The sequence below is a fragment of the Squalius cephalus genome (assembly GCF_949319135.1).
Source record: "Squalius cephalus genome assembly, chromosome: 9".
Lineage (NCBI taxonomy): Eukaryota > Metazoa > Chordata > Actinopteri > Cypriniformes > Leuciscidae > Squalius > Squalius cephalus.
In genome coordinates, this window is record NC_137130.1 from 8,001,320 (window position 1) to 8,015,757 (window position 14,438).

At 37.1% G+C, this 14,438-nt stretch overlaps 1 protein-coding gene across 1 annotated transcript in view; it reads left to right on the plus strand.

Annotated features, from left to right (window-relative positions):
- The first annotated feature begins 258 nt into the window (after positions 1-258).
- The window catches only part of ccdc141 (coiled-coil domain containing 141), a 39,657-nt gene continuing 25,477 nt past the window's right edge, over positions 259-14,438 (plus strand). Inside the window, exons 1-9 of the mRNA XM_079880512.1 lie at positions 259-315; positions 484-516; positions 4,242-4,643; positions 6,551-6,673; positions 8,735-8,926; positions 10,656-10,764; positions 11,071-11,324; positions 12,398-12,517; positions 14,086-14,280. Of these exons, the coding sequence (XP_079736638.1) occupies positions 4,533-4,643; positions 6,551-6,673; positions 8,735-8,926; positions 10,656-10,764; positions 11,071-11,324; positions 12,398-12,517; positions 14,086-14,280 (1,104 nt within the window). The 5' untranslated portion in view covers positions 259-315; positions 484-516; positions 4,242-4,532. The remainder of the gene's footprint in view (positions 316-483; positions 517-4,241; positions 4,644-6,550; positions 6,674-8,734; positions 8,927-10,655; positions 10,765-11,070; positions 11,325-12,397; positions 12,518-14,085; positions 14,281-14,438) is intronic.

A 14,438-nucleotide genomic window follows, 5' to 3' on the forward strand; every position in this document is an offset into this window, starting at 1 on the left:
GATTATTTTTCTATTTTCCGTTAGGGTTGAAGATGAAATGATATCATCGTCTCCATGTTCACTGTAATGGTTATCATATATAGCTGTATAAAATTCTGAATAATTGTTCAATGTGCAATGCACAGCTGAATTGCTCTTCCATTGCTGCTCTGTTGTAATCAGTTTCCCCACTTTATCTCTAAACATTTCCTCCATCAGGCACTGGTAGGAAGACCCCATAGCAAGACCTCAGGATGTTCTGCAACTGCTATTGTCCTCAGTGGAAAAGACAACATTGTTTCAGCAGCAAGTATGTGGTGGGATGCTGATCTAAAGGTAACTTTTTCCACTGTTCACAATGATCATTTCAGTAATGAATATTACTTTTGATAAATGTTTAAATAGTGCCTGAAAGTGATTTTCATTTTAGGAATGCCAAGCATAAAATGTCTATATTACCTGACACCTGTCATTCTTCAAAATATCTTCTATTGTGTTCAACAGAAGAAACTCATACCAGTTTGGAACAACTTGAGGGTAAGTGGTGACAACATATTTGGGTGAATTTGGTCAACATATAGGAGTATGCTAAAGCTATTTCATGCTCTTTGTAATATAATTGCAACAAAGTTTGCTGGGCGAGTAAAACAAAATTTACTCACCCTTATGTCTTTCCAAACCTGTTTAACTTTCTTTTTCCCTGTGAAACATAAAAGAAGACATTTTGATGAACAATGGTAACTAAACAGCTTTGGCAACCATTGATTTTCATTGCGTGGACAATAAAATATATTTTATGTTCTGCAGCAGAAAGAAATGTAGGCCTATACAGGTTTAGAACGAAATGAGGCTGAGTACATTTTCATTTTTTGTTAAACTAGCCTCTTTAAGGGTGTGGAGGGGACTGTTTCTCTTCGGGACTAGTCACAATCAGAGCTTCTCTCTGGTCTTTTCCGTCAATTGAGCTGTGGTTGACTGATGGACATTAGACTCTTAACACACCAGATGCCTCTGCCACCTTCCAATAACTTTTGTTTTATAATTGCTTGCACTTTGTATAACAGTGTTTGTACTATTGTACATTTACATGCTTAGGTACTAAGCAATAATATGAACCGCATATAGTACAAACAGTTATTTTAATAACTTAGTAGCCATTACATTTAATAGGAAGGAACATAATGTGGATTTCTGGTGGTCTGTGGTTTGGATTGGAACAGGCATTTAAAGACAGAACAGGCCTCTTCCATGGTCATTTTAAACACATGGTACAACATGGAAAGATACATTGCAGATGCATTACACTGAAAATGCCTTTCTCTTATTTCTGACCATTTAATTATGCTGATGACAATATAGTATAAGTGGAAATAAACACTTCTGATAGGATCATGTTGTTCCAAACCTATGACTTTCTGTGGAACACAAAAGATGTTTAATAACGGGGGGAAAAGTATCAGTTTGCGGAAAAAAGAAATTCACTTTCTCTTAATGATTATATGCATGTTGCACTTACTTCTTTGGTTATGAAGTCTTTAATAAAAATAGTTAGGAAGGAGATTTCAACCTTGACACAATCTGCACTATAGATCAGGTAGAGGAGTTGAAGACACTACTTCCACCTTATTAAATATGATTTTAAGACATTTGGAAGTTACATGTACGTTTACTTTTCATTGATATTTCCTCTATTTTTAACTGTGTCCAGCCACACATTTTGCCAAGAAAACTTTTCGACGATTTTCATTTCCATTTGAACATTGTGTGTTGGTTAGTGGATTTTTTTTTTAACTAATAGATCTCAGGATAGATGTTAACGGTGTGTTGTCTAACGCTCTGCTGTCTTCCACTGGTATCACACAGGGATGTGTTCTGCCACCTCTTTTGTTTCCCTTATATACTGATGACTGTCAGAGTATTTTTGAGGGGAGACACATTATTAAATTTGGTGATTGTGTCTCTTCTCACTGAGTCAGATGGTAGTCATGGTCCAGTGGTAGATCATTTTATTCAGTGGTGTGATGCTTCAGTTTGAAATATTAATGCTTCTAAAACAAAAGAGATGTCCATTGATTTCCATTAGAAGAACTCGATACCTGTGTTGCCTGCTGTCATAAAGGGACATCAGGTTGAAAGTGGTTAAGCGTTACAAATATTTAAGGACATTATTTGATAATAAATTAGATTTTGAAGTAAACACTAACATTATTAGAGGGAAAGCTCTTCAGCGCATGCATTTTCTGAAGAAACGTTGCAATTTTAATATTGATGTCTCTTATGAAAATGTATTATACCTGTTTTATTGAATCTGTCTTAAAGGGCACCTATTATGACTCTTTTCACAAGATGTAAAATAAGTCTCTGATGTCCCCAGAGTATGTATGTGAAGTTTTAGCTCAAAATACCCAACAGATCATTTTTTACAGCATGTTTAAATTGTAATTTTTTGTGGCTCAGAAAAACGCGCTGTTTTAGTGTGTGCCCTTTAAATGCAAATTAACTGCTGCTGCACGGCACAGGGGGCGGAGCCTCACGAGCTCGCGCTCAGAGTCAGAACAATCTCATCTGATAATATCAGAACAGAAACTCTCAGTTGCGGTGTTCATTTTGACTCGGAGTCGGACAATAATGCCCACAGAGCCAGATAATATTTGCTGTATGGACATAGAACAGGTATAGTTTAGTTTAATTATGGTTATAACTTATTTGTCATCTGCTTTTATCCACTAATACAAGCCTGCTGTAGCAAAACCCGTCCGAATGATGACCAAAATATACTGACGAGTTCAGTGAAGTTTATTGTACATGACACAAAAGATGAGCGTTAGTTTTACTCCAGAGAATCTCTGTAAGAGCTGAATAAACATAGTATAAGAAGTGCGCATTAAAGTCTTATCCATAAACTCTCTCTCTCTCTCCCTTTCATTATCAACAACATACACAGCGAAGTACACAAAACACTCGTTACAACTAACAGTAAACAAATATACACACCTTTTCAGTGGGTGCTAAATAAACTGGTAAACCTTATATCCGTAAAATGACTCGAAGAGCTGTCATAAAGAGCGCGCTCGCACTTTCATTTCTTCCGTGTCCAGTCACGTTAGGCCTGTTGCTCCGGAGAGTGTAAGCTTGATCACAAACAGTACAGATCCATCCTTGAGTAACAAAGGGAGTAAATGAAGACTGCTATGTTCATTCTTACATCCATCAACAACACACCTCAGTTGCTTAGGAGACATTCTTGTCTACAGCTGCTCAAGCGTTGAACAATGGCGGACTCTGTGTCCACCTCACTCAGGGCGGGTCTAGGCTCAAACTGAAGTGTCACTCAACAGTCGTGGGAGGGGCCTGCTCAATTCTACGTCACATTGCGCCGAATCTGAGAACAGCTCATTCTGAGACAGTGCTTATGATTTATTGAGATTGTAAAAAAAACACTGGATGGATTTTTATCATTCTAGGGTGGTTTTGCTCACACACTGCCAACACACATTTATGTTCAAACACCATGTAAAAGTGAATTTTGCATAATAGGTGCCCTTTAAGTTTTTCTATTATTTGTTGGTATGGTAATCTTAATGTAAAGAATAGGAGTAAGTTGAATAGTGTAGATAAAACGTGCAGCAGCAAGATATTGGGGACCGACTTAAGGACTATTACACAAATTTATGAACAATTTATGAACAAACAGTGACTTGGATGGGCCAGTTAGTCCTTGCCAGTGTCACCCACCCATTGTATATTCATTTCCAACTGCTTCCCTCAGGCTGGAGATTTAAACTCCCTTTGTGTAAATCAAATAAATACAAGAATTCCTTTATGCCAGAATTATTATAAAATGTATGTTATTGTGTGTGTGTGTGTTGTGTTGTGTTGTGTAGCTGTACATGTATGTATGCTGTCTACATAAATTGCCTTTCGAGGACAATAAAGTAATAGAGCATACGTCAAGATTTTTAGTGAATGACAACTTTAGTTTTGGAATATAGAACTACTTGTGCTTTTTTTTGTTTTGTTATTTTGTTATAATTTTTTACATGAGATGAGTAAATAAAAGCAGAATATTTTTAGTTTTTTTCTTCTGGTATGTAATAGTTTGCAATATGTTCTATTGTGATGAAAAACAAACTTAAGGCTAAGTGAGACACATGCAAGGGGAGGAGAAAGAGCAACAGACGCACTAAAGCAACCAAACGGGGGTGTGTCAAATGATCTGCACAGTGTGATAAACTTAGTGGATATTTCTATTTTTAACATAGACGGCTGTGTTTGCACCACACTGTTCAGTCAGGCCAGTTGCCCTGGTGGACCCTGGAGGAGCCCAGCAATTGTGAAAGTCCTTTGAGGGGTTGCAGAGATTACCTGCAGGGCAAGTGGATCTTTGATGTGGACGTGGGCTGTGTCACTTTAAAATCCTCAGAGACTTTACTCTATTTGGGTTTAACCGCCCACTGGGGTCGTTGTGGAGATTTGGATTACAGCAAGAACCCGTGTGTACTGGGCTTTGTTCTGACCTTTCTGATTCTTGGACGTGTGGACTCGAGGGGAGAATGTCCACAATGCCCAGTGAAGGTGATGCTGGAGGTCAGCCTTCCACAACCACAATCAGCACCGTGGCCGTACAGGCTGGAGACTCACAGATTGTTGTAGCAGTGCTCAAGGTATTTTAATTTGAACTATTTTACTTTACAATGCCAAGACTTTTTGTTGTGTAAACATGTTTGTGCCTTTTTAACTTGATACTGGTTTGTTACTGGTACAGTTATCATTCTTTCAGATGATCATAGTGCAGTGATTAATAACATTTTTTGGTGATTAAGGTTGACTTGTACTGTAGTATCAATATGTCTTGAAATGACTTAATAGGGTAGTTCTTTCAAATATTACAGTTAAATCATTATTTACTCAAATTACTGTTCTAAATCAGTAGAATCTGTGGAACACAAAATAAGAGATTCAGCAGAATTTCCATGCTATTATAGTATGTTAATATATCATTTGTGATTTTTGTCTTTTTATTCTATTTTAATACTTCCACTTAAACTTATTTATTTCAGTTAGTTAGTTATTAATACATTTCTATTTATGTTTGATTACCAAAAAAAATCAAAAAAAAAAATCCATTTTCTACTAGTTGTTTTTGTTAAGAATAACACTGGCTAGCTGCTCTTTTCTCTACAGTGCAAGTGGATGGGGACTGAATTTACATTTTGGGGTGAAATATTCCTTTCTAAATAATATCTTTCAATTAAAACTACTGCATGTGATATGAACTCACCGTGAGATCTTCATTGATTTATCTAAAGCTCTTCAAACACAGAAAGGAAACTGCTCCCACCATTGATGTCCTGAGCACACCGCTTGGGCTATTCAACAGACTTTTGGCTCAGGCTATATCAATACAACCTTTTGTTTTTTTGTTAGAGAATTCCATGCACTGCAAAAATTTTTCCCAAAAATGCCTGACATAGTGACTTAATAGGAATACAAAAACAGCTGTGAGAAAAACACAGAGCTCTGTAATGGTCCAAACTACTTATGGCATGAATTATTCATAATGATTCTCTGCGACCGTTCACCCTCCTGTCTTGTTATTGTCTAGTGTGTGCTTGTTAGAAGGACACTGCAGTCTCCCTGCTATTGTTTCAAGGAATAGTTCATCCCAAAATTAATATTTTTACTTCTCATAATTGATATGCTGTTAATTTGTGTGTTAGGGCCCAAAAAGTAGTCCATACAATGCTTGCTCTCTTCCAAATCTCCTGACGTCATTTGATAGCTTTGTGTGGGAAACAGTATATTTAAGTTGCTATTCACTGATAATCTTCCCTTCACCAGTGTTGCGGGAGGTTTGATATCATTGGCTTTTTAGGTTGAAGTATTCACTTTTGTCTTTGTTTATATGGCTGGTTCTTCATACACAAAGCTGTTAATGGCATGTTGGTTTTAGCCTGCAATAGACCCTGTATGCTGCCTGAAGCTCTCGTTGAGGAGGGGTTTAGAGAGATTGAATCCTTTATCAAGCTTTTTCAGGCACTGTTAGGAAAGACGTGATGCTGCAATGTATATTATTATTTGAAAATTAAAGTGTTTCTTGATCTTGGATGCATGTATTGTAGGAGGCCTCCAAAACAAGGAAGGTTTAAAATAGCATAATAGGGATACTTTAATGTATACAGAGCTGATAATTAGCCATCAGACCACATACCTTAAACTGTATTTTTTGCCTTTGTTTAACAAACATGACAGGCTGTGGCAGCTGTGGAAGCTTCACATTTCATTCACTCTCAGAATGGCTTGTCCCATACTTGCAAAATGCAATGTGAATTTAAGATCAGTGCAATTTGCATGCCAAAGTATGCATTGGGACTAGCAATTAATCGGATGAATTCACTGAGGGGGCTTGGCATTGAAATTGAAGTGCGCTTTGGCAAGGGGCCAGTGGAAGACTAGTCTTGTTTACAGTCTGTGAAATGCACTTGGGGCCACGTGTATACAAGAGGTGCATGTGCAGAAGCACAAGCAAATATTAACACTTCCGTGTGCGTGTGCGTGTGTGTGTTTAAAGTGTGGGGAGCTGGTGCATCTACAACTGATTGAAGCGCAACCCAACCTCTTGGAGATTGGAAACAACCAAGATGAGACAAAAAAGCTTCTAGAGGAACACGAGCAGCTTCTTGCCAAACTTAAGGTAATTTCAGCTGTACCAATGCAAAAAAAATGTCTGTGGTGAAAATTCCGTTTTAAATGTTGTTTATATGTCTATGTGGTGTTTTAAATGTGCTTTAAGACAAACCATGTAGAAATGTATAAGTCTACACTCTACACCATTGCTGAGTATTTTCTCCTTAAAACTGCAGTGAACTAGCCTGGCAAGCCAGACCTACATCAAGATGTTAGGTCTGGCAACTCACCATAGACACGGCTCAATCCGAGGGGCGGGATAAACGGCTGTCTTTCAAATTCCCTCTGCACGCAATAGGACAGCGCTTCAACCAACCAGAGCGTTTTCCCAACAGCGGAGCTAACGTTAGTTGATAGATTCAACTTTTGAATCTGGCCGGCAAAACTACGAACACATCTTCCTTTTTTAAGAATGACTTCAGTGCCGTTCTTTGCTCTTTTCTCAAAGAAAAACTTAACTCCAAGTCCTCCAGAGTCGCGGCCAAAGCCGATTCGAAAGACTGTTCGCCAGCAGCAGCCGCCATTCTTTGTTTTCAAGTAGCAGGGAACCGTCGCAACTCTGTCGTCATTATGTTAAGCCCGCCCCGCCTACTCTATACACGATGTGATTGGCCTGACCCAATTTAGGTTTTTCCAGCACAAAAGTCAACGGAGAGTTGCTAGACTACCCTGGCTGCAAAATGAATTTTGCTGCCGCTAGGGTGCGTCTAGATTTCTAGGCTAGCAGTGAACCAAAGACTTTGAAATCTCTGGTGTTTCTGACATCACAAACAACCCTGTTTTTAAGGGATACAATTATTGACTACAGCTGGGCTTTAAAGTACAATTGTTTTATTTTGTAGACTACCAGACAAAAGTTTAGATAGACCTAACTAAATTTATATTTCTCATGATCTTTAAAACCATTTTTATCTTAAGGTTAATGCAGACAAAATTAGTTTTGTAGACAATTTTTATTATTATTATTATTATTATTACGGCTACTGTATGGATGAGTTAGACCAGATAGTGAAGTAAGCAGCCAACAAGTGTCCTTACTGTATCTATTATTGATCAAATAAATGCAGCTTGAGTGAGAATAAGAGACTTCTTTCAAAAAGGTGGTTTATCAACTTTAAAGAAGCTATAATATAGTACAGTTTTGATGATTCCCAAACTACTGTTGTTATTTTAGTGTTGATGACTTTATTATTTTTCTGAAAAGTAAAAAATAGAATGTGTGTTCAAACTTTTGGCTGGCATGTATTTGTATAGTTTTCTGTTCTTTCGGTGCCCTATCTTAAGCCCAATGTCTTCCTCACAGAACCATGAGGAGATGATTAACGGCATTTCCACTGGCGTTTTATGTTGCCGTTGTTGGAGGCTCCTGATCTTTAATGCCTATTTAAGACCCACCACACAGTTTAACTGCAAGGTTCTTTAATGTTTCATTTGAGCCTTTGAAATATGATTGTTATAAATCTGCTCTTTTCAGTGGGATGATTCCATTCATGATGAATGTTTTGAAGGTGAATTATAAAGTGATTTGCAGGGTAAAAATCAAGGATTTAATGAAGAGAAATTAATAACAGATGTTTAACATTCTTAGCACAGTTTCATAAGACATTTTGTACTCTTTTATATTGCCCTATCTATCCAAATAGCTGGCGTTACATCTGTCATATGCCACAAAGCGATGCTTTCAGACCTTACAAGGAGAGTTCCTTGCTGCTTTGATCTGCCTTAAAAATATTTATTTGAACATACAATTATATGCATTTCTGTGCTATATTTGAAAGTGAAAAAATGGTCAGACCGCTCCAAACTGTTTTGGTGAACATCAGAGCTGCTATCTGACCAAAAGTAACTACAGACCCAGAACGAAGAGTATAGCCTTTAATCAAAACAAAACAAATCCTCTACCACAGTAAAAAGGCATTGCACATTAATATTTCATTATGTGCGTATGTGCATCTGCCCACCAGACGTGTCTAATCAGCATGGAAGCTGCTTCTTGTTTACAGTTTAAATAAAAGAAAGAGTTGGCTACACTTAATAATACTCTAATAATTGAATTTCAATCTAACAGAAAAATGAAGGAGGTGTGTGGGCTTTGCTGGAGGAGGCAGATAAAACAGCAGCTCAGAAGGAAGGAGAGGGTCTGGTGTACGAGGCAATGGCTGTCTCTCTCAGCGAGGCTTGGAAAACACTGGTGACCCACCTGGAGAAGAGGAGATCCCTCCTGATCTTGGCTTGCCATTTCTTTGAGTGTGCTCTGGAGGTAATGTAGTTGCTTATAGGACCTGCTGACATACTTGAACCCACAGAGACAAAGACATGTAGCCAGAGACATGTAGCAAAGTTGCATGTTTAAAATGCAGTTTTGTTTTTTTGAAGCAGAAAATGCAAAGAGAACTGTGTCCTTAAGTGTCCTTTAGGGGCCACTGTGCATAACAGCAGTGAAATTTTGTAACTTTAAAAGCCCATTGTTATATTTTCGCAACATTTTCCAAACATAAAGTATCATTATTTTCATAACCAGCAGCTTTTAAAAACAATTTATAGAAAAAAAGCTTGGTCTCTGATGGTTAAACATTCCACGGGGAGTGCAGTACGCGGTGTACTGTTCAAAACAATGACGGTTTTTGTTTTTACAGCTTTAAAGTTGGATACCATGGTGCTATTTGATATTGAACATGCAATGTTGTATATTTCTTCAGTTTTCTATAGTGAACAGCCACTTCTGTGTAAGTCAGTCTCAGTACTTTGAAATCTGCTTCCGCTATAAATTCCAGATAAAAGATGACTCCTCATCAAGGTCACATGCTGCTGTTTTGACAGAAGCCGAAAGCATAAACAAACGTTGAACATGTTTCAGAACAATATTTGTTTTGCTGCTAACATTTCAACACACATGCTTCCTGCTAAATTACCGTTATGATGATGTACATAGTTGACTGCATTCATCCATTGAAGGTTGCTGCTATCATTTTTGTGACGCGATGGAGTTGTCTTTCACCAGAAACTGGTCATGCAGAGAACACACACTGTTTCCGAGCAGATGTTGAAAGAAATGTGGCGTATACCAGATCTCAGATATCATTCTTTCTCAGAGATGAGAATCAAAAGGAATTTAACTATTTTTGTTCCATAATGATTCCATCTACAATTGCTTTAGTAGGAACTTTTGAAGTAACCTCCTTACCAATAAATTGATTCCATTGAAACTATAAAAATACTCATTAAAACAAAACAGTATTATTTTGGTAACATTTTGATATTTGCATTTATGAAAATGCCATCTATTACAACAAAACTCTGTTCTGAATTTGATTCTGAACTATATGTTGTCATGTGAGCAACTAGTCAGTAACAAAAATCTATAAAAACATTCAACACAGTAACAACTTTTTTTCATTTTAGTTGGAAATGGCTATAATATTAATCAAACAAATAGTTGTTTGATTCAAACCAATGACTCAAGCATTTTTGACAGACACATGTTCAAAAACTAGTTCATGAGTAATTTGCCTACACTGGTCACATGCTTTTGTTGTTGCATACAGTTCTTGTTGCAATGCATACATGTTTCACTTTAATTATTATTATTTTATTTTTTTTACAGTTTCTACTAAAAATATTAAGCAGTACAATCATGTTCAACATTGACAATAACAAGAAATATTTCTTGAGCACCAAATTAACACATAAGAATGATTTTTGAAGGATCGTGTGACACTAAAAATTCAGCTTTGGAATTACAGGAATAAATCCAATTTTAAAATATTTTAAAACAGTTATGTTAAACTGTAATAATATTTCATAATACTATTTTACTGTATTTCCGATTAAATAAATGCAGCCGTGTTGAGACCTTCAAAAACATAAAAAAACAACAACTTCCGCCCCTAAACTTGAATGCTTGAATATATATTTTTAATTCATATTTCCATAAGCCTCTTAATCTTACCAGTCTTTTCAGCTGCCTTTAAAAACTTTTTCGATTATAGTTTGCCATCAGGATAGACGAAGCTGAGGACTTTCAGAGTGTTGGCCAGAAGTCGACCACTGCAGACAACATGAATGAACTGCTTCAGAGACACGGCACTATTAGAAGAGGTAAGAGCTTTGTTCCCCAGGTTTGTCTGTCATTCAAACTAAATAACTATAGGCACCATTCTGAACACCCTTGCAACTCACAGCCACCAAAGCAACCAGAACACCAAAGCAACTGACTAATGATGCACTCAACACCCTAGCAGCAAGAACAAAGTCAGTAGTGGAAGCTTTGTTAGATTGACAGTAAAAAACACTATAATGAGATCATCATCATATGAACGTCAAAATAAGTCTGCATAGAGCTTTTTGTTATCTGTCATAGACACTGTAGGATCAAACACACCAAAGCTTGTGCTCTATCCTCAGGGATGTTGGAGAAGTCAATGCTGGTGTTGAAAAAGAGTCGTGAGTTGCTGGAATTTTTGAAGGACTTCCAGTCCGAGAAGGCCCTGCAGTATGACAGAGCTTCTCATGGGGCCAGAAGCAGCTTTGGAAAGGTTGAAGGTCTAATGGAGATTCTGCAGGACAGACGCAGGCAAGTGGACATTTGCATGAGACATCAGCAGCATGAGCTGGAAACAATCCACCGCATTTGCCAATGGGAGCGACAGGAACAGGAGGTAAGCCACTCTGCCAGAAGAAAAAGTCATTTTTAGTATAGAAACTGGATATAATGTGTCTCAAGTTAAGTACAAAAAAAAAAAAAAAAAAATCTGTAAAAGAAGATATGCCATCAGCTGCACCTGGACTTGCGACAGAAGAGTGTAAGAGGCACTATTTTTAAGTGTTCGGATTGGAATTTGTTATTATTTTTTTTTCGTTTTCTGGATGCTACAGCTACACCGCCAGGTCCAAGACAATACTGGCTAGTGCAAGATTAAAATTTACTGATTGCTCCTTTAAGATATCTACCACATGACATCAGAATAAAATGAAAACAGTAAATGTCTGGCTGTGCTGCATAAAGGGCTCTGCAGAAACCAGTCACAATCCTGACATTCCTGCCATTGTGTAATGAATAGCTTGGTAATAAAATATGAAATGATGAATATAGTTAACGTGAAAGTCATATAGTAATAAAGTCATATAGTTATATACCCTCACATAGTAAAGGTTACTCAAGCTCAAAGGCACTCTGCAAAAACATGCTGATGACCGGCTGCCTTTTAAAAATGTTGAACTAAAATAACTGTCCAGCATACTTAACATGCTGAGAGGGGACAGGGCACATGCTTGTGTTTGATATGATCCCAGTGGAAATGCTCTTACTGCTTTCACTAATGTTTTGAATCACAATGTTCAATTTAAAATAATAATAAATGTATACTGCTGAATTCAAAAACTGTGAATCAAATAATATTTAAGATTATCAAATTAAAAAACAATTAAAGGAAAAAAACGGACAGTCAGATGTTTTTGCTTCCATTGGAGCTCTTTAGAACATACCTACACTAATCTTGCTGGAAAACATGATCATCAGGTTTTATGTATGTCAGATCTGTACTGCTGTCATTAAAGACAGCCAAAAAAAAAAAAAAAAAAAAAAAAAAATATATATATATATATATATATAAAGTACTTTAATCTATTTTTATGCTGATCATTTGTAAAGTTTACTACACAATTATACTTCAGGTCTCACACTTCTCACACTGTTGCATCTTAAAACTGTGTGATGTGTGCTTTTAAACAGGTAACACAATGGTTTAAGGAAAAGACTACTTTGCTCTTGGAAAAAAGTCAGCTGGGTTCATCTCTGTCAGAAAATGAGGACTTACTACATGAATGCAAAGAGTTTGAACAGAAAGCTAAGGTAAGAGATCACTTTTTAATAAACATTTGGCTTCAGTTTAAATTCACAGTAAAATAAAATAAATGTAAAATAAATCACATATGCCTTAATATATTGGATAAAATATTAAACCTAGTGGGGTTCAAGATGGAAAACATACAGTATTTTTTTCTCACAATACAATGAGTAAATGTCATAATTGAATTTTAAATAATTGTATTGCCATCTTTGCTCTGTCTCAGGTGTCATGCGCTGTTTCAAAACAAAACACATTCTTCCAGTTTCACAGACAAGGCTTAAGTCTAGTCTCAGACTAAATGCATGTTTGAGCCGTTTTAACTGAAAGCAACTTACACTGACATATCTTAAAATATGTCAGTGCCACTGTTTTGCCTCAAGATGCACATAAGTATTGTTTTTCTCTAAGGCATTATTATAGAAGCTACTTAAAGGTGCTCTAAGCGATGTTGGGTGACGTCACTTCTTGTTGACTAGCTCGACCCTCCCTCCTCCTCATCCCGTCCCCTCCCCATGAATTTGTGACTTTGCGTGTTCCTTCTCCTTTTCCCTCTTCTTTGCTATTTGTTCATCTGAACGTCGACTCTTTGGTCGTGTGTCGGCCATATCAAAATTCAAGAGAATATAATTCTAACGTTAGTTGTTGTCTAGGAAATCTCTCCTCTAGCTAACTTCCCTCTTCATGCTTCTCTCTCCTCCCCTCCCCACACCCCCCTTCATGTGCATGCACACTAACACCCCAACCCCAAATCATTCTTGTCGGTTATTGGCTGGAACACGGTTTGTTATGTTTCGAGGTCCAGGCTGGGCCAGTTTGTTTTTGTTGCCATTTGTGGAGCCTGGGCTGTCTACAGAGACCGTTTTTTTTACAGTGTGTTCAGGGGACAGATAGCTAGCGGATAGTGAGGAGAATATTTGCTGTATGTGACAAAAAATGTTTCAGCCAAAAAAATTTGTGACATCGCTTAGTGCACCTTTAAATGTCCTAATTGAACTAAGGCTAATCCTGGCTTAATCTAATCCCTGTGTGTGTAACCAGGCCATTGTGTTTTAATTGATTACATCTATAATTAGTGTACAGGTCTTTGTCCACAAAATCACTTTTCCATCCTGTTTCAAACAACTATTTTGCTAGAAAAAGCCAGACATCAGGATGTGATATCATTTTGGTGGGAAAACAACACAGACATCAGTAAAAAAAAAATGTTTTTATAATAATTGTATACATTAAATAAATACTTAAAATAAAAAAGAAATGTGTATGGTATTATATAACTTTCAAAATTAAATTGACATCATCATGTAATTTAAATCCCTCACTGAGCCACAGCTACAGTAACTTTAGATCTCTATTTCTGAACTGTTAATCTACTTGCCATTGTGTAAAATAATCAAGTTATAATTAATAGTGTCTGAGCTTGACCACAGCACATTACTTCAAATCTGATATAGAAATAGCTGCTAATATTACAGCACACACATATTCTTTTCCAGTTTAAAAGGTACTTCATATCAGGACTGGCACAAATAATACTGTTTGTCTTTGTGTTTCATACTGTATCTTCCTTCAGGACTGGGGTGTGCTGGTCGAGAGGTTACTACAGCAGGCATCAGATCTGCTTTCCTCGAATGAGTCCACACAACTTCAGCGCTTGTCAGAGAAGAGTGAGAACCTCAAAACTACACACGAGCAGTTCTGGAGCCTCATGATGAATCGGCTGGCTCATCTACAGGAGAGCAATGCCTTTTACAGCAGTGCTAATAAAGTATGCACTGTAGTGTAGTAGCACTTCACATGCTTTGACTAAGTTGAGGTTTGGATAACTGAGCTGACAGAGCTCTAACTCTTGGTAAACACTTCAGCGGCTGTATTTCTTCTGAGAGCACTCTAGTGACTTATGTGTTTTGTTGTTGGAGGTAGTAC